This window comes from Oryctolagus cuniculus, chromosome 5, assembly GCF_051225735.1.
Source record: "Oryctolagus cuniculus isolate XC-2025 breed Fujian yellow rabbit chromosome 5, ASM5122573v1, whole genome shotgun sequence".
Lineage (NCBI taxonomy): Eukaryota > Metazoa > Chordata > Mammalia > Lagomorpha > Leporidae > Oryctolagus > Oryctolagus cuniculus.
This window is the reverse complement of record NC_142871.1, coordinates 96,463,687-96,484,768: the sequence shown is the minus strand read 5'-3', so window position 1 is coordinate 96,484,768 and position 21,082 is coordinate 96,463,687. Positions and strand designations below refer to the sequence as shown.

The window sequence follows — 21,082 nt, the reverse complement described above, 5'->3', positions numbered from 1 at the left end:
GTGAGCACTCATCTCTGTAGGGAAGTTATTTGTTTAAAATGTAAATAAGAGAGCTTTTATTTTAGCCATTTAGTTCTAAAAAAGGTGTTTAGAATGATTCTGTAAACTTAGGCAAAATAGATTGCTGATAAATTGAACAAAGGAGTAGGTACACCTTTCTATATGGTTGCATTCTGCCCTGAGGGTAGTAGTCATTGGCAAACCCTTTTTAGTTGATGTGGTTGGCACATTTCTGAGGTGAGAAATAGCTATCTTATTGAGCCAAATTGGTCAAGAACTAATTTTGAATTAAAATTGTTTGAATTCTAGACCAGTTTGAACAGAATTGTGTTTACATCAAGATTTAAGACATTTTATACTTTAAATTGTTGGAGTGTAATGAGGATAGTTAAAAATTTTATATAAACAATTATAAATCTGGAGATTAAAAATAATTTTGCCTATATTTATATTTTGTAATGTTTTATCTTTTTTTGTTTATTTGAAAGGCAGACACACACACACACACACACACACACACATCTTCCATCTTCTAATTTACTCCTAAATGGTCACAATAGCCAAGGCTGGGCCATGCTGAAGCCAGGAGCCCAGAACTCCACGTGAGTCTCCCACATGGGTGACAGGGTACTAAGTACTTCAGCCATCTTCTGCCTTTTCCCAGGATGCACATCAGCAGGAAGCTGGATGGCAAGCAAAATAGCTGGGACTCAAATCAAGCTTTTACCTGTCTTTAAGTGCTGATAAATTCTACATGGTGTTTAAATTTAATAATAGTATGAAAGGGAAAAAACATCTCAGATTCATTCTGCAATTATTTTTTCTATCTCCAGCAGAATTTTTGGTTGCCAGATTTCTTAATTGGGAGCATGTTATTTCTTGCTTTTCACTGGGGACCTCATTAGTTATGCACAGCGAGCCTTTTATCCCTCAGCAGATCTGCTCTGGTATTAGGGAGAGCTGAGCCAGAGTTCATAATATGGAGACTTTCTCACACAAACTTAAGAGTTGTTTGGATTTAATATTACTTGTTAGGGGACTAAGATAGGACATAGAAAGTAAAACTTTTAGAAATGTTTTTGAACACTTTTGACTGATTTTATTTTAAAATTTTATAAACTGTAAAAACACATTTATGATTTCTCTAGGAGCATATGCTCCTACAGTGAAATTTCTGTTTTCATAACTTTATATTTGATATATTGTTCATCATTCATTTGTTGTTATTTGGACCCAGCTGATAAAGCTTTTCGAGACATGAAGGTGCTCAAGATGAGTCAGTCCATCATTGTATCTGGAGAATCAGGAGCTGGCAAAACAGAGAATACGAAATTCGTTCTTCGGTGAGTGCTATCCTGGCAAACTTTGAACAAGTTGACTTTTTTTTTTTCTTTGCTGCTGCTGGTGGTCAAAACATGTAGCATAAAATTTTCCAACTTTACCATTTCTAAGTGTAAGTTTAGGAGTGTTAGGTAGATTCGCATTGTTGTGTAGCCAATCTCCAACTTTCTATCTTGCAAAACTGAAACCATATGCATTAGGCAGGTCTCTCTCTCCGCCTCCTCCAGGCCCTTGGCCACTGCCATGGTACCCTCTGTTTGGGTGATTTTACACTAGATACGCCTCATGCAGGTGGAATCATACTTTCTGTGACTGCCTTGTTTCATTTAATTCAGCTTAATATTCACCCATCTTGTCAGAATTTCCTTCCTCATTTTGTATACCACATTTCATTTATCCATGCAGTCATTCATTGGGTTGCTGCTACCTCTTTTTGGCTACTGCTAAACAGTACTGTTGTGAACATGGGTGTGCAAATATCTTTTCAAGGATTTAAAAAAATTTTTTTAATTTTATTTTATTTTATTTATTTGACAGATAGAATTAGACAGTGAGAGAGAGACAGAGAGAAAGGTCTTCCTTCTGTTGGTTCACTCCCCAAATAGCCGCTACAGCCGGAGCTACGCCAATCCGAAACCGGGAGCCAGGTGCCTCCTCTTGGTCTCCCATGTGGGTACAGGGGCCCAAGCACTTGGGCCATCCTCCACTGCCTTCCCAGGCCACAGCAGAGAGCTGGACTGGAAGAGGAGCAGCCGGAACTAGAACCCAGCGCCAATATGGGATGCTGGCGCCGCAGGCAGTGGATTAACCAAGTGAGCCATGGCGCCGGCCCGGTCTTTTCGAGAGTTTGAATAGATTGACTTTTGATACCTTTGCACACTTTGTGACATAGTTTAGAATGGTGGGCTCTAACCTTTTAAGAAACAGACACCTTATTTGGAAGCTAATCGGTAGTTGTTGAAAGCCATTTCTGACATGTTGTCCTCACAAGGATCCTGAGAGATACCAGTGCTGGTTAGGCAAAGGAAAATCTGGGAATGTTCCTTCAAAGTCCCTCAAGTATTTATATTCTATTCTCAGTATTTGTGCAATTAGTGTGTTGAAATAATTTTTTACCTTAAGCTGTACCAATTGGCCTCCTTATCTCTGTTTACCCATACCCCTCTTCCCAGTGAGTGTATCTCATTTGCTGCCATCAAATTAAATTCTGTATTCTTTGTTTAGAATCATGGCATTTTGGGACCACTGCTGTGGTGCAGTAGGTTAATCCTCCGCCTGCAGTGTCGGCATCCCATATGGGTGTCAGTTCTAGTCCTGGCTGCTCCTCTTCCAATACAGCTCTCTGCTGTGGCCTGGGAAGGCAGTGAAAGATGGCCCAAGTCCGTGGGCCCCTGCACCCACATGGGAGACCAGGAAGAAGCACCTGGCTCCTGGCTTCAGATCGGCGCAGCTCTGGCCATCATGGCCATTTGGGGAGTGAACCAACGAAGGAAGACCTTTCTCTCTGTCTTTCCCTCTCACTGTCTGTAACTCTGCCTCTGAAATAAATAAAAGTAAATCTTAAAAAAAAAAATCGTGGCATTTTAAAAACGGAAGGAGGCCTGGCACTCGTTAATTTATGTACCCAGGGAGGCTAAGTCTACTGGTGAGATGGGTGCTAGGACTTGTGCATTTTGAATTTTCACCAGTGTTTTTCCCACTGTATGACAGTTCTTAGTTAAATACTGTGTGGTGGGACCTGTTTTGAGAGTTTGGTATTCCTTAGGTAAATGTGTGTGTTATTCAGAGTTATGTATATGAAACCAACTGAAGAGTTTGTTAATGACTCTTTAAAAAAGGTATATTAAAGTCATTGTAATCAATATTCTGTACTTTGGAAATTTATATTCATTAAATAAAAGTTAAAAAAAAGAAAAAAAGGTATATTAATTATTTTTGAAAGTCAGAGTTAGAGAAACAGAGAGAAAGAAAAAAGAGAAAGAGAAAGAATGATCTTCCTTCTGCTGGTTCACTCCCCAAATGACTGTAATAGCTAGGGGCTGGGCCAGGCCAAAGTCAGGAGCCGGGAATCCATCTGGCTTTCCCATAGGGGTGACTGGGGCAGAAGCACTTGGGCTGTCATCTGCTGCCTTTCCAGGTGCATCAGCAGGATGCTTAATGAGAAGTGGAGCAGGTAGTATCAGTGTTGAAAGTGGCGGCTTAACCTGCTGCACCACAATGCTGGCTCCTGTTAATGACTCTTGGGCTTAAATAGTTCCTAATAAATGAAACCTTCCTAATAGTATTGGAATTGTAAGTGGTTCAATTTCTTATTCTTTCTTTCTTTTATGAGGGTACATCCAAAGGTTTGTGGAAAATGAAGTTAGAAGATGAGTTTATTTTGGTGCAATAAAATTTTAAAATCCATCCACAGTTATGATTGCTCAGTTTAGGTTTACAAGTATGAAACAGTATTAAATCTATAAATATATTGTATGCAGTAATGTCATCTTTTTTAAATTCCATATTTTAAATAGATACCTGACTGAATCCTATGGAACAGGTCAAGATATTGATGATAGAATTGTTGAAGGTATGTTAACTTTAATTTTCTCTTGTCAGACATGTACTGAGATTAACTTAGAAGAATCCTTTCAGTGATCTGGAATGTTTTCCTCCCGGAAATGCATGACTCTTCCTACTCCGACAAATCTTTGTTTTAATATTCTTATTTGCTTTGTATATATTATCTGTTCCCCTACTCCTATCCAATGTAAGCACTAAGAAGGCAGAGATATCTTTGTTGCATATTCTAAAGCTCTAAAATAATACCTGATACATAGCATAAATATCTTTGAAAGAATGAAAAGAAACACAGGAAGCTCTTTGGATTGTTGTTTGTTTTGTGGTCTTTGTTTTCTATGAAAAAGGAAAGAGAAAGAGGGTTATTTGATATTAGGTGCTCTTTGGAAGAAATAATTTTGACTAAAAAGTATGCTTAAAATGGGGCTGGCACTGTGGCATAGTGGTAAGGCTGCTGCCTGCAATGCAGGCATACCATATGGGTGCTGGTTGAAGTCTTGGCTGCTCTATTTCATTTCTAGCTCCCTGCTAATGTGCCTGAGAAAGCAGTGGAAGATGGCCCATATATTTGGGCCCCAGCCCCCATGTGAGAGACTGTATGAAGCTCCAGGCTCCTGTTTTCCATCTGGCCCAGCCCTGGCTGTTGTGGCCATCTAGGGAGTGAAACAGCAGATAGAAGATCTCTCTCTATCTTTCTGTCTCTTTCTGTAATTCTACCATTCAAATAAACACATAAATCTTAAAAAAGACAAGTATGCTTAGAAGTCAGGATTATGTAAGTTGATTTCTATAAGTGATCCATGCTTGCACATACCCCTTCAAGGTCGTCTTTTGTACCTCAAGCTGGAGACTACTGATCTAGGCTCCATCATGTTGAAATTTTACTCTTATCCAGGTTCCCTTTAATACCTTCCACATCTGGGACAGGTCTGGTATCAGGAGCAGAAAACAGGTCGTTCACAAGGTGGCAGGAACTCTGTTACTTAAACTACCACTGCTGCCTCTTAGGGTCTTCATTGGTGGGAAGCTGAAGTCAGGAACTGGAACAGGAGCCTGGAATTAAACCCAAGCACTCTACTGTAGGATTCAGACATCTTAACTGCTAGGCTAAATGCCTGCTCCCTGATCTAAATCTTTTAATGGCTTCATATTGCTCTCAAGAAAACACCTCAGATCTGTAACATCCCTTACAGTGCTTGTCTGGTCTGGCGCCTGCCCCTTCTGGTCTCATCTTGAGTCATGTTTCCTCTGACTCCTTAAGTTTCAGTCGTGTTGGTCTCTTTGTAATTCCTTGAGTTGCTTTGGGTCTTGCTGGATGTTTTTTCTCCTTCCTTTTTTTTCATTTGGCCCCTCTAGGTATGCTTAAACATTGAATAAATTAAAAAACACATTATGAGTTAATTCATTAAAAGGTTAATCACTCGTGACTTATTTACTTGAGTTGGATGTAAGGTTGGTTTCTTCCATAATAATGTTATACAGTATGTAGTTTGTCATAGGTGGGAAAAGCTTGAAAGTATTGTTCCAGATGTTTCTGTAGCTCCTTAATGGAGAAGAGTAGATATAACTGGATGTCATAGAACCTTTTTTTTTTTTAAAGATTTTTTTAAAGATTTATTTGTTTATTTGAAAGGCAGAGTTACAGAGAGGCAGAGAAAGAGAGAGGGAGAGAGGGAGGGAGAGAGGTCTTCCATCCACTGTTTCACTCACCAGATGACCACAGTGGCTGGAGCTGTGCTGATCCAAAGCCAGGAGCTTCTTCCAGGTCTCCCATATGGGTGCAGGGGCCCAAGGACTTGGGCCATCTTCTACTACTTTCCCAGGCCACAGCAGAGAGCTGGATTGGAAATAGAGCAGCCGGGACTGGAACCGGTGCCGATATGTGATGCCAACACTGCAAGCCGTGGCTTTACCCACTATGCCACAGTACTGGCCCCATCATAGAATCTTTTTTTTAAATGAAAAAAAAAATTTTTTTTGACAGGCAGAGTGGACAGTGAGAGAGAGAAACAGAGAGAAGGGTCTTCCTTTTACTGTTGATTCATCCTCCAATGGCCGCTGCGGCTGGCGCACCGAGCTGATCCGAAGCCAGGAGCCAGGTGCTTCCTCCTGGTCTCCCATGCCGGTGCAGGGCCCAAGCACTTGGGCCATCCTCCACTGCTTTCCTGGGCCACAGCAGAGAGCTGGCCTGGAAGAGGAGCAACAGGGACAGAATCCGGCGCCCTGACCGGGACTAGAACCTGGTGTGCTGGCGCCACAGGCAGAGGATTAGCCTATGGAGCCGCGGTGCTGGCCCCCCCGTCATAGAATCCTTTGATTCCATGTTTAATGGAATTTTGTCTGTTTGTTTTGGAAGGAATATATTATTAATAGCAGTACTGTGACTTTCTGATGGGAAGATTCTATTCCTATTATGGTATATTTTACTTATATTAAATTTTACTTCAGTTCTTCAGTAGATCATAAGTGAGGGATCTGGGGAGACCTGTAACTCTATTTTTTTTAAAAACTTCAAGTACTTATTAATTTTATTTGGAAGGGCAGAGCAAGAGAGCGAGAGAGGTAGAGAGAGAAAGAGAGGGAGGGAGACTGATAGAGAGATCCCATCCATTGGATCACTGCCCAAATGCTTGTAGTAGCGTGGGCTGCCAAAGCCAGCAGCCTGGAACCCAGACCGGGTCTTTAATGTGGTTGTTAGGGACCCAAGTACTTGGAGCCATCACTTCCTGCCTCTCAGGGTATGCATTAGCAGGAAACTGGAATAAAAGTGGAGCCTGTACTTAAGCCTAGGTGCTCCTTTGTGGGGTACAGGCCTTCCAAGTGCCTGCTTAACCACTTGGCTGAGTGCCTCCGTGGGAAGTCTCCCTTTTGTCAACAGTCGTCTGTCCTGAGAGTCGGTTGACCTCATTAACCTTAGTTTTCCTGTCCATCTGAGAAATGAAAACTGCAGATTAACATTACTTTTAAATACTTTCTTATTTGTTTTGGCTGCCAAGTGGCTGGAAAATAATCTTTTTTTTTTTTTTTTTTTTTTTTTTTTTTTTTTTTTTTGACAGGCAGAGTGGACAGTGAGAGAGAGAGACAGAGAGAAAGGTCTTCCTTTGCCGTTGGTTCACCCTCCAATGGCCACTGCGGCCAGCGCGCTGCGGCCGGCGCACCGTGCTGATCCAAAGGCAGGAGCCAGGTGCTTCTCCTGGTCTCCCATGGGGTGCAGGGCCCAAGCACCTGGGCCATCCTCCACTGCACTCCCTGGCCACAGCAGAGAGCTGGCCTGGAAGAGGGGCAACCGGGACAGAATCCGGCGCCCCAACCGGGACTAGAACCCGGTGTGCCGGCGCCGCTAGGCGGAGGATTAGCCTAGTGAGCCGCGGCGCCGGCCAAAATAATATTTTTTTTAAAGGTTTATTTATTTATTTGAAAGGCAGAGTTACACAGAGAAAAGAGAGGCAGAGAGAGAGAGAGGGTCTTCCACCTGATGGTTCACTCCCCAAATGGCCATAATGGCTGGAGCTGCACCTATCTGAAGCCAGGAACCAACAGCTTCTTCCCGGTCTTCCACGCAGGTGCAGGGGCCCAAGGACTTGGGCCATCTTCTACTGCTTTCTCAGGCCATAGCAGAGAGCTGAATGGGAAGTGGAGCAGCTGGGACCCGAACCGGCGCCTATATGGGATGCCGGCGCTTCAGGAGGGCGTTAACCCACCGCCCTGGCTGGAAAATAATCTTTAAAGGGCTTTCCACACTAGTTTAGATTTCTGTTATAAATAGAATAATAGAAGTGGACTTAAGAGGCTTCATAAGAAATATCTAGGGGCTGGCACTGTGGTGCAGCAGGTTAAGAAGCGTCCTTCAGCACCCGTTCAAGTCCTGGCTGCTGTATACCAGATCCAGCTCTTTGCTAATGGCCTGGGAAAAGTGCTTGGGCCCCTGCACCCACATAGGAGACCTTCAAGAAGTTCCTGGCTCCTGCCTTTAGACAGGTCTAACTCTGGTCCTACGGCCATTACAGAGTGAACCAGAGGATGGAAGATTCTCTCTCTCTCTTTCTGCAACTCTTCCTCTCAAATAAGAAAAAAAAAATCTAACAGTGCACATTCTAAAGACATTTCAGATTGATGAGATAAGATCAACACTAATTTGATGTGTTTATAATTGAGACTGGTGAATGAAATAGACTTGGGTAGCCCTTTTTCAGTTATGGTGTGTGTGTGTGTGAGAGAGAGAGAGAGAAAGAGAAACAGAAACAAACAAAATGTTGCATTTGTTTATTGGGTTAAAAAGTTGTTATTCTGAGAGTTTTAAATCGATAATTCTATAATCTTTTAATTTGTTAAATTTCATTATATGTGCATTTAAGAAATTAAATCTGCAGGTTATATTAGTATATAAAATATTTTAGAAAAGTAAGTCAAGTAATAGCTTTCTTGCCTGAGTTCTGTCACAACAGTTTGCTGTTTTACCTGTTATCAGCATTCCTTGTAGGGCTGATGTACTTCTTAAACCTTGAAATTTGTAGGGAGTGATTTTTAAGGTTGAGTTATAAAATTTGCATCTGTGACTTTTTAAGACTGTCTTTTCTGTAATATTTATTATTTCCTTTTTATATATTTTGAGTAATATTATCATCTGCATTTGGTTAATGTCTGAACATAGTAGGTAGTCAATACATATTGTAGAATTGTATATTAAATATGAGTTTCTCCATATCATTTTTCAGAACAGTTTTCCTAGCCATGTATATATTTAACAAATGGAGTCATAATACCATATTTTGTGATTTTTCTCATGCTAATTTTTTGATGGAATATTTTCATTTCCTTCTCAATAGCTAATCCCCTCTTAGAAGCCTTTGGGAATGCAAAGACTGTTCGCAATAATAATAGCAGTCGATTTGGAAAATTTGTAGAAATACATTTCAATGAAAAGGTGAGAGTTTCATGATGATATGTTTTGGGAGTGTTTGTGAAAAATAAAGGGTCTTGACAGAGTTGGCACTATACTTGAACTTATGGTAAATCCCTTTAAGTTTCTCTGTTACTTTAGATAGATGGGGGAATATATCTGTTCAGTCTGTCAGTAATCTCCTTTCACAATTTATGATACAAATATTAGATTTAAACTTAGCACTGAGTATTACTGTAGTCTTCTTGTGAAACATTGTAGCACCTGCATTGTGTTGTAGTGCAAAGTCAATTCTGATTACATAGAGCCTCAAAACTCAGAATAATCTTGGTAGAGACTTAAGGCAGGTGTTTAAAATGGTGGATGACCTATATACTCCCAGCTTACATTTCAGTATCTGATTTTTCCCTTTTATTTGATGAATATTACAACCTCTTTGATAGAGAAATATTTATTATAATAGTTTGACATTGGCAAGTTATTCTTTAAGACTTAAAGTGCAAAAATATGTTTTCTCTCTATTTTGTCTTTTAGAGTTCTGTTGTTGGAGGATTTGTTTCACATTATCTTCTAGAGAAATCTAGGATCTGTGTTCAAGGCAAAGAGGAAAGGAATTATCATATTTTTTATAGGTTATGTGCTGGTGCTTCTGAAGATATTAGGGAAAAACTTCATTTGAGCTCCCCAGATAATTTTCGGGTAGGTTGGAGGAACAGAATTTTATATAATTTTTGCAAATAAATTGCTTTCAATCCTAAAACTTGATTCAGTATCTAGTTGTATGTGTTTGTAAGATATGTTAAATCAAGTTTTATTGACCTCAATATTTGTGGGCTTTTATCATCTGTGGATTCAACCAACCACAGACTAAAAATATTTGAAAAAGAAATTTGCATATGTATAGATTTTTTTGGTCATTATTCTCCAAATAATACAATAGAACCACTATTGATAAAACATTTAAATTGAATGAGGTATTATAAGTAATCCAGAGATGATTTAAAATATGTGAGAGGATATGCATATTTTATATGCAATACCATGTTTTATATAAGGGACTTGAGCATATACAGATTTTGATGTCCTTGGAGACCCTTTAACCCGTCCCCCAGTGGATACCAAGGGTTGACTGTCTATCGTGTTAGAATGACTGTTGTACTGAGAAGATCTCTACTGAGGTTTTTTGCTAAGGTTATTATATAGGTTGAGCATCCCTTATCTGAAAATCTGAAATCTGGAATGCTCCAAAACCCAAATTCTTTTGAGTACTGATATGCTCAAAATTTTTAGATTTTGGACTAATTTGAATTTGGGATTTTTAGAGTGAAGATTTGACAACTTAACAGACTCTTAAATCTGAAAAACATCTAATCTTAAGTATTTCAGGTAGGGGATCCTCAGCCTGTTTAAGGAGGTATGTATGTAATGGGATAGAAAAACAGATAGATGTCAAGCTATATTAGTCTAAAATCAGTTAGGAATTTATGATAGCTCTGTAATACTAACCTTAACATTACTTTTGTATCTGTAAAAAAGTTTGACCACTGAATTAATATTAATAAAGGATATGATTATAATCCTTAATTCAGGTTAACAACAGATATTTATTGCTTGTCCATTGGGTGCCAGACATTGTGCTAGAATTAAAGATAAATAAGACACAGTACTTACTCCTGAACATCTTAGTATATGATGAGACACACACAAACACACACAACAGTCTGATGGTATATTAAATAGTAAGAAAGAGATGTTTGCATAGAATGCCATGGCATCCTGTCAGTAAATGTGAAAGACATGTTTGAACAACTGACTTTCAAAATCAGTTAACCAGAAAATTATTAATTATTTCGTAATTATTCAGAATTCAGAATATTACTTGAAGTATTGAACTATACTGTGGTTTTTTATTTTAGACTATGTATGTAGTAGGAAGGTAATTTTCATTAATACTTACAGATATTTAAAAACAGATTTTGACATTGAGATATAAAATTTCTGCACTTTAAAAATAGGAAATTATAGTATTGATTTCCTTAATCATTTTATTTAATCTAGGATTTTGGATAGCTTGGTTTGGTAATTAGGAATTAAATATAAGAGTATTGATTTTAATTGAGACAGGGTGAAAAATCTTTTTTCTGCTATGGACTGTTTGGATATTTGTAACATAATTTGCAGGCCATTCAAAACTATCAACTTAAAAATTAACCTGCTTTGGATGTCTTGAATTTCTAGTCCCTCCTGCAGTTGCCTTGGCAGGGCCAAACCAAATGATTTCGTGGACCTCATACTGCCATGGGTTAGACAGTCCCCACTCCCCAATTAAATGATACATATGTTTAGACACTCTGTATTGTTAGCACTGCTTGATAAGCTGTGTTTTGTCCTGTGTTTTTTCCCCTATGAATCATATATATTTAACTATATTTTAAATTTCTTTGTTGTAGTATTTAAACAGAGGCTGCACTAGATACTTTGCTAACAAAGAAACTGACAAACAGATTTTACAGAACCGCAAAAGTCCTGAGGTATGGTAGACTATGTTTTTAAATTAAAATCTTATATGAAAAAAAAATCATGCTGAAAAATGTTTTTTATTTTGTAGTCCAAATAAGATTCCTTACATTAAGGCTTACTTTTAAAATCCTCAGTACTCATCTGTCTCTCCCAATGTGATGCTTCATGTTGCTCTTGGTGCCACAGAAACCAGAGGTCTGGTTTTTCACGGCTGATCCTCTTCTTGTTCTTTTCCCAGTGTTAGGAAGTCTGCTAACATTTTTGAAATTTACTCTCATGTTACCCATTTGTGATTAAATTTAAAATATGCTTTGTAATTTGTTGTCTACTTCTAGGATGAAATAAGTCTAGGACGAAGTAAGCTTTGATGTAGACACTAAGTGGATATTTATGAAAAGATGTTACTATAGTGTTGTATTTCTCTTTAGAACATCACACTTCTTTGTGAAGAGTTTAGTATATTTTTGTAAGTTATCCTATTTTGAGAGTAATTAGATATGTTGTTACACTGTGAAGTATTACTTTTAAAATATTAAATCCTTAATCTGAAAAATCTATAACTCATAAATACAGGTACTAGTTAATATTGCCTTTTAAAAGTTTTTACAAGATTTATATTTAGTATTTAATGGAAGTTTTTAGTATAGTCAGTTTTTCTTGCATTTTTGAGTCAGATGTTTTTGAGTCCTCTAAAATAAATGAATTATGTCTTTAATATATTCATGTAAAAGAATAGAAGGCAAACAAAATGTCCTCGTATTTCAAATTCTTAGCATATGAATCTACAGTTAATTTTTCTTTAGTTCAGCATTTTACATATTGTAGACATAGATGTCTGAATTATGAATCATAAATTTTATGTTACAGCTATGCTTGTAATTTTAAGAAGCAACATTAGTATTTACTATGGTGACTTCTTTTATCTTTATAAGACTATATTATTAGATGCTATCATCAAAATGTTGAGCTGGTATTCTTTCTATTAAGATAATGGAGACATTTGCTAGTGTGACATTGCAGCTGTTACAAAGGGAAAAAAAAGACTATGAATGTGATCTCCTGGCATAGGAAAAAACTATGTAGAGAGGAAATACAAATGGAATTTAACCCTCCAAAGTATAGCACATATGCTGCAAAGAGGAAAATGCACTCTAAGTAGACTTTATCAAGAATCTTATTCATATTATTGAGAGAGAGAGAAAAAGAGTATGTTTATATAGATGAACAATGAATTAATGTGTTTAAATTACTTTTTCTGTCTTCTTTATCAGGAGGATGAGGTGACCATTTTGACTAATTAATCCCTTTGCCTACTTCATTTGAGTGTCATTAAGCTGTGTGTAATTTTTAGGAGAATGCAGTATTTTTAGTCTGGCATATAACAAATAATTAAAATTCTGTTTGTTAGTAAAATGGTGCAGTCTTGTCTGTGGTGCCATCTATGCCCCAAGCACCATCCTAGGCTCTAGCACTTGCCGCCATTGCTGGAAGCCAGGTGACCAGATGGCCCAGCCACTGGTATCAGCTCCACTCCCACCCTAATGGGATTCACTACTCCTACTTCCCTGCTCCCCACCCCCCACCCCCCACCCCCAGCAAAGGTTTAACAGGACCTGTTACTGAACACATGCTCTCTCTTAGGCTCTCTTGCTCTCTCTTACTTTCTTGCCATCCCCCCCCCCCAACCTGTCGGACTTCCCCACCCAACAGTGAACCCTTTCCCTTACGCCGGTGTTTGGTGTGTTTTGTGGCGGCCTAATAGTGTTAGAGACAGTTTTAAATGAGGTGAGCATTCAAATGCAAGACTAAAAATTCTGCATGTGTGTTTTCTGTTAATTTTGGCTGCATGTGATTGTTTCATTTGCTTTTAAGAATGAATAGACATTTTCCAGAAATTTCACATATGCATAATTGAACATTTTAAGAATTTTGTGGAAAAACAATTTCAACTTTTGCTGGGAAACAGTCATTTTTGGGAAGGAGAAAAAAACATCTAGAAGCATCTGTAGTGACAGTGGTTTTTTTTTCCAAATTGTGTTACTTATTAATTCTAACTTTTTAAAAGATTTATTTATTTATTTGAAAGGCAGAGTTACAGAGTGAGAGAGAAACTGAGGTAGAAAGAAAGAGATCGTCCATCCACCGATTCACTCCCTAGATGGCCGCAACAACCAGGCCTGTGCAAGGCCGAAGATGGGAGCCAGCTTTATCTGGGTCTCGCACAATAGTGCAGAGGCCCAAACACTCAGGCCATCTTCCACTGCTTTCCAACCACATTAGTAGGGAGCTGAATTGGAAGTGGAACAGCTGGAACTCGAACCAGAGCCTCTATGAGATGCTGGCACTGGAGGTGGCTGCTTAACTGGTTAAGCCACAGCCTTGGCACCTGTAATGCCAATTAATTCTGATATTATGTTGCCTAATGTTTAATTTTCTGGAAGATTTCTAGTTCAGTTTTTCTGTATCCAATTAACTTTATGTTTCTCCTAGTTTCTGCAGGTCTGATTTTCTTTCCATTTTCTAAATTTGTTATAGGTTCTAATGAATGAATACTTAAGATGCAGGTTGTTTTATGAAAGAAAGCAACTTTTCTCTTTATTTTTTCTGAAATATTTGAAGTCATTGAATAAATTCTTTAAGCACAATGCTTTCAAATAGACTTTCCTTCATATGTTCTTATACAAAAAGATTTAAAAAAAATTTTGTCCATGAAAATTACATCAGCCTGTCTAGTATTTACTGCTATTTATTATTGGTGCAGTTGATTAACCTTTGGGTTAACTGCCATACTAATTGTCAGTTTTTGTTGTAATTCTTACCTTTTTTGCTTTATTTATTTATAACAGACAAATTAAAAGTTATGTATTTGCACAGCACATTGATGTACAATGTCATGTTTTGATGGATGTATGCATTGTGGAATAATTAACATCTGCATTACTCTCCCAGTTCTTTCTGATCTGTGGATGTTGATTCATTTCAATAATCCCTTCTTTTCCACCCAGTTTATATCTTTAATATCCTAGTATTGTGGAGATTTACAGTCAGAATTACAGTTTAATTTGAAGACATTTTGGTCCATTGTCTTGAAAACTTTTTTGAGATAATTAAGATTAGTATGTACTTGTAGGAAATAATATGGAAAGATCCTATGAACACTTTAATCTTGACATTCAAGTTTTAAATGTTATAATGCTAAAGTCTTTCAGTTGACACACTTTATTTTTGCATGCTGTGTAGTGCAGTAATAGACCTGGTTTTAGTTTAGTTTTAGTCTATTTAAATAATATAAAGATTAGTTCATTGACATCTTCTTGTGTTATAGTGTCTCAAGGCAGGTTCTTTAAAAGATCCTCTGTTAGATGACCATGGAGATTTTATTAGAATGTGCACAGCCATGAAAAAAATTGGTTTGGATGATGAAGAAAAGCTTGATCTATTCCGGGTAGTAGCTGGTGTCCTGCACCTTGGAAATATTGATTTTGAGGAAGCTGGCAGCACTTCAGGTTTGTTTGTTTGTTTGTTTGTTTGTTTTTTAAGAATACTAAAATTAAATAAAATTTCTGTCATTTCTTTGTCATATGATAATTGATTTTGTTTATGTACAAGTTTGTCTTCTGGAAATGTCTTGAATATACTGAGCTATGTGATGAATCTCAAAAACAAGGAAAGCTTAATTATCAGTCATTATGAGACCAGTTTTGAACAAAACAGTGATACTGACAGGGAGTAAACATCTCATTTTGAAGGATAAGTAATTCTGACTGACTATCAGGGTCATATTTTGTTACATTTTTCAACTGATATATTTTTCCAAAGTTCACTGGCCAGTGGGTAATGAGGGACAATTATCACAAACTTGTGAGTTAGTCAGACATGGCTAGAACCCAGCTCTCAGTTCTCCAGCTTCATTGATAAGCCTGTGCATTACATAACTTCTGCACAGGTTCCACTTCCATGAAATGGATATGATACTCCTATCTTCATATGTTTATGGTATTTATGATTAATTATGTTTATGGTGAAATACATAATGTGAGTGGTTGAATAGATTAATTCTCTTTTTGTCTGTTAAGATATCTTTAAATTTTTTGTGCACATTGACCTAAACGTCAATAAGTTAATTAGAGCAATTTAGTAAATAAAAGCCCATATAGTTTGTTACTGAGAAATGGAAATAGATTAGAAGCTTCATTTTTTATCCACATTAAAGAGAATATTTAAATACCTGATGATATCAGCTTTTCAGCTCTAATATTTTAGTTTCTGCATAAACAGTTGCACAGGTCTAAATTTGATCCATGAGTGCAGGGATTGGCAAACTATGTTCTGTGGGTCACATTTGGCCCACTGCCTGTATTTGTAAATAAAATGTCATTGGAACACAGCCATATCTATTCACTTCCATGTTGTCTGTGGCAGCTTTCATGCTGCAGGGGCAGAGTGGAATAGTTGAGACAAAGACTAAATGTCCTGCAAAGTCCAGCATACTTAATCTCTGGTCCTATAGTGAAAAACAGTATTGACCCTAACATTAATACATTATTTTAGAGCCTTACACTAATGATGAGTTTTGAGAAACCTAAAACACAGTCCTTAAGAACATAGGTTTTCATATCCGATCTTTGAGGCTTTTTGATACTTGGTTTCATCATTTGTAAAATGAATAATCCATAAGAAATTCCTTTGAAGTGCAGTACCTAACAATACTACGCATATAGGGGAGGGGCGTGGGAGAAAGGAAAAAAGAACATTAAAGAAAACATGTCTACTCTGGGCAAGACCCTTCATATTCTGTATTTTATCATAAACATAAGGTGGTAAGAGCATCATCTCTCTTTTACAGAAGTGGAACCTGTGCAGAAGTTAGGTGACTTGCATGGTGATTACTGAAGTTGTAGGCGTGAGAGCTGTGTTCTGCTGATGTCTAATTCAGGAGCTTGAGATGATTAATTGTCCCTCATTGCTTCCAGGCCATTGAACCCTGTGATCTTTGAGCAAACTAAGGTAGAAATCTTCATGTTAAGAAGAGGAATTAATGAATGAAGTATTTTTACATATGTTCTTTGCTCATAGTAATCACTGTATGTGTTTCATATGAATAAGCAACATAAGCATATAGATTACTCTCAACTTAAAATGAAAAGCATTCAGACAAAATTAGGTGTGTTTTTAGTGTGCATAAAATATTTTACTAGTTTTCTGGATGGACTAGAAAATTTATTTTGAAAATATAATTGAATGTTAGCATGTATTTTATTTGGTCTTTAGTACTGTACAAGGGAGCCTGTGGAAAGTCCTAAATAAAATACATAAAAATTAAATTTAGAGGAATTAACTCACACCTTGGTAATGTTAGAAGTGATAGATGGCATTTTCACATATCTTATTATGACCACTGGTAGAGCATGCAGATATACAGAGTAATGTTATATGATCCAATTTGTTGAGGAACACTAAGTTGTCAAAGGGTACATAGCACATATTTGCATTCTTTTATTTTTCTACTCAAACTTCCTTTTGTTGATGGGAAAATGAACAGAAAGTAGAGAAAACTGGAATGAGGCAGTAGATCATGAGTATTAATAAACTTTACATTTTAGGGTACTGGCGTTGTTGTACAGTGGGGGTTAACCTGTTGCCTGTGCTGTCGGCATCACACATGGGCAGAGTTCTGCACCCCTGGCTTTCGCCTGGCCCAGCCCTGGCCTTTGTGGCCATTTGAGGAATGAACCAGAGGATAGAAGATACCTCCTTCTCCGTCTCCCTATCTCTATCTGCTCTTCTGCCTTTCAGTTAAACTGATTAAAAAATTTTAATATTTTATTTAATATTTAATATTTGTTATGGTTATCTTCATCTTTCTTATGGTTTGTCCTATAAATCCAAATGACTTTTTTTTTTTTTCAAATGAGGTTTTATTTATTTACTTGAGGCAGAGTTACAGAAAGGGAGAAACAGAGAGTCTTTAATCTTCTGGTTCATTCCCCAAATGGCTGCGGCTGCTGGAACTGGGCTGATTCAAAGCCGGGAACCAGGAGCTTCTGAGTCTCCCACTTGGGTGCAGGAGTCCAAGCACTTGGGCCATCTTCTACTGATTTCCCAGGCCATCAGCAGAAAGCTGGATTGGAAGTGGAGCAGCTGGGACTCAAACAGGTGCCCGTATAGGATGCCAGTGCTGCAGGCATCTACTACTACTGTCTAACCTACAATGCCACAGTGCCATCTCCCAAATGGTTTCTTTTTAATTAAAAGTGTTTTTCCCCCTTTAAAGCTCAATTTTGATAGGTCCTAACAATGTGAAAGAAACTTATATTTTTATAATTATTTTATTGAAAAGTTTATTCTCCAATAAATTCTTATGTGGCTTTGCCATAAAAATAATTTTTGTGTGATAGAAATGCAGAAAATACCATATCAAAAATATGTTATTAAAACAGATTTTTTAAATGTTTGAAAAACTTCTTTTTTGGAAAGGTAATGGTGTGAAAATTTTGTTATTTTGTAATATTTTGACTTTTTAAGACTTTAAAAGTAAATTTTATTATCTTACCCTTACATATGATTTGCAGAACTGTGTAAGAAATTCTTCAATATTATAAAAAATCCTTAAATGAATTAACAAATTACTGATCTGTTTTTTCAGTTGTGTAATTTTAAGTAATGTGTTATATAATCAAGCATGCAGTTTTATAGAATCGAGACATGAGGAATAAGCTTACTTTTAATATATTTTCTCTCTTTTTAAAAAAGATTTATCTATTTATTTGAAAGTCAGAGTTAAAGAATGAGAGAGAGAGAGAGCGCGCGAGCGAGAGAGCCTTAACCCGCTGGTTTACTCCCCAGATGGCTTCAAGGAGCCAGGAGCTTCATCTGGGTCTCCCACATGGGTGGCAGGGCCTGAGCACTTGGGCCATCTTCTGCTGCTTTCCCAGGCACATTAGCATGGAACTGGCTTGGAAGTGAAGCAGCTGGGACTCGAACCTGTACGCTGATATAGGATATTGGTGTTGCAGGTGGTAGCTTAACCAACTGTGCCACAAAACTCACCCCTTAATATAAAGTATTTGTGTCTTCATTACTTTTTTATAGTAGTTTTATCAAGATATAATTAATATACCATTCAATCCACCCATTTGAAATGCTCAGTTCGGTAGTACAGTTCAATCTCTTCAGAGTTGGGCTGCTGTCACCTTCGTGTTCGAACACTGTTCATTTCCTCACAAAGAAACCTGACTCATTAGCAGTCAATTCACATTATCCACTTCTGTGAACCCTAAGTGACCCCTAATCTCTCTCTATGTAAGCTTGCCTGTTCCGGGTATTTCATATAAACAGGATCATACAATATGTGGTCTTATGTGACTGGCTTCTTTGTTGTAGCGTAATGTTTTCAAAGTTAATCCATATTACAGCATATGGAGGCACTTTATTTCTTATTGCTGAACATATTTCATTGTATGGGTAATACTCAATTTTGTTTATCCATTTGTTGATGTATATGTAGGTTGTTTGCATTTTTTTGAGCTATTATGAGTCATGCTGCTTGGAACATTTGTGTACACACTTTCGTTTGGATGTATATTTTCATTTGTCTTCAGTAATAAATATGTCCACGAGTGCAGTTGCTGAGCTTTATGGTAACTTTTTAACCTTTTGTGGAACTGTCAGACCATTTCTCAGAATAGTTGTCCCATTTTGCTTTCCCATTAACAGTGTGGGAGAGTTTCAGTTTCTCCATTTCCTTACTGACACTGTCTATTTGATTACAGATATTATGGTGGGTGTAAAGTGCTACCTAGTTGTGGCTTTTATCTCCCTTTTTCCTGATGGCTCATGTTGTTGAACATCTTTTCATGTGCTTACTGACCATTTGTGCATATATTTTTTGATAATTCAGATCATTTGCAGTTTATTAATTGGGTTGCCTTATTATTAAACTGTAAGACTTTTATACATTATAGATGTATATCTCTTATCTGATAAATAATTTGCAAATCTTGTCTCCTATTCTATGGATTGTCTTTTCATTTTTTGGGTAGTGCTCTTTGTAATATAAAAGTTTTCGATAAAGTCTAGTTTTTGTTGTTGTTGTTGTTGTTGCTTGTGCTTTTGGTGCCATGTCTAAGAAATGAGGATTTGCTACAGTGTCATGAAGACTCAAACTTATGTTTTCCTATAAGAGTTGATATTTTTAGCTTTTATATTTTGGTCTTTGACTTAATTTTGAGTTAATTTTTGTGTATGGTATGCGGTAGGGGTCCAACTTGGTTCCTTTGCATGTGGATATTCAATTGCTTCAGTACTGTTTGTAGAAAAAATTACTCTCTCCTCAATCGTCTATTAAATACTTTTCAACTTTTTTTATCGTGATAAAATCCTCTTGATTGCTGTGGCACAGTAGGTTAATCCTCCACCTATGGCACCGGCATCCCATGTGGGCGCCGGTTCTAGTCCCGGCTGCTCCTCTTCTGATCCAGCTCTCTGCTATGGCCTGGAAAAGCAGTAGAAGATGACCCGAGTCCTTGGGCCCCTGCACCCACGTGGGAGACGTGGAAGAAGCTGCTGGCTCCTGGCTTCAGATCAGCTCAGCGGATAGAAGACCTCTCTCTGTGTCTCTCCCTCTCACTGTCTGTAACTCTACCTCTCGAATTAATAAATTAAAAAATAAGAACAACAACAAAAAAGAAATCCTCATGATTTTCACATACTCTTTATAGATTAGAGGTTAGGCTTGGAAGAAATCATTTACAAATGTTAATCTTTGAAAATATCTGTAAGACATTTTTTATTTTAATATAATTTGTCATAGTCAACATAGCTACATATTATTTATATAAATAATAGTGAACCTTGGTGTAGTGCTTACTGTGTACCAGGCACTATTGCAAGCATTGCACGTATTTGACCTTATTGGTCTTCATAACAACCATGTTTAGTCAATACGGTTATTAATACATGTAGTATTTTATGGATGAAGAAACTCAGCACAGAAAGAATGAGTAACTTATTCAAGGTGACATGGCTAGGTCACAGGGCAAGCAGAGCTAGATCAGCCCAGAGACTATAGCAATGTCTTTTTTTTTTTTTTTTTTAAAGATTTATATTATTTATTTGAAAGAGTTAGAGAGAGGTAGAGCCAGAGAGAGGGATGGGGAGAGAGAGAGCGAGCGAGCGAGCGAGCAAGCTTCTATCTGCTGGTTTATTCTTCAAACGGCTGCAATGGCCAGAGCTGAGCTGATCCGAAGCCAGGAGCCAGGATCTTCTTCCAGGTCTCCCAGGCGGGTGCAGGGGCCAAAGCATTTGGGCCATCTTCTACTGCTTTCCCAGGCCATAGCAGAGAGCTGGATTGGAAGAGGAGCAGCCAGATCTCGAACTGGTGCCCATGTGGAGTGCCAACACTGCAGGTGGTGGCTTTACTCACTACACCACAGCGCTGTCCCCTAGCAGTTGGTTCTTTATCCCTTCACTCTACCTCCAAGCAACATGAGCACATGCATTTATACACACATACATAGATAGGACTTCCATATCCAAATTGACCTACTAAAGTGCCTTCCAACATTTGCACTAAAATTACTCTTTTTATGTTTCCTGGAGTTAGGAATTTTAATGATAAGACATTTTATTTCTCTAGGGATTTAATATAAAGAATTATATTATTAATCTGTTTCGCTTTCAGAATCATAAAAAAATGAAACTGTGGCAGCTTAGTATTGATGGGCTGAGAAGGTTATAACCTTGGACTGCCTTGGGTGG

The 21,082-nt window shown here is 37.6% G+C and overlaps 1 protein-coding gene across 10 annotated transcripts in view; it reads left to right on the top strand.

Moving 5' to 3' along the window:
- MYO6 (myosin VI) overlaps nucleotides 1-21,082 on the top strand; it is a 173,821-nt gene that overhangs the window by 81,050 nt on the left and 71,689 nt on the right. For all 10 annotated transcript variants that reach the window (XR_007923236.3, XR_016233926.1, XM_008263127.5 and 7 more), the window contains 6 exons: nucleotides 1,238-1,343; nucleotides 3,858-3,913; nucleotides 8,730-8,827; nucleotides 9,338-9,502; nucleotides 11,254-11,334; nucleotides 14,649-14,829. Coding sequence is in view for 7 of the 10 variants with exons in the window: in XM_008263127.5 (XP_008261349.3) it covers nucleotides 1,238-1,343; nucleotides 3,858-3,913; nucleotides 8,730-8,827; nucleotides 9,338-9,502; nucleotides 11,254-11,334; nucleotides 14,649-14,829 (687 nt within the window). In the remaining 3 variants the exon portion in view is untranslated. The remainder of the gene's footprint in view (nucleotides 1-1,237; nucleotides 1,344-3,857; nucleotides 3,914-8,729; nucleotides 8,828-9,337; nucleotides 9,503-11,253; nucleotides 11,335-14,648; nucleotides 14,830-21,082) is intronic.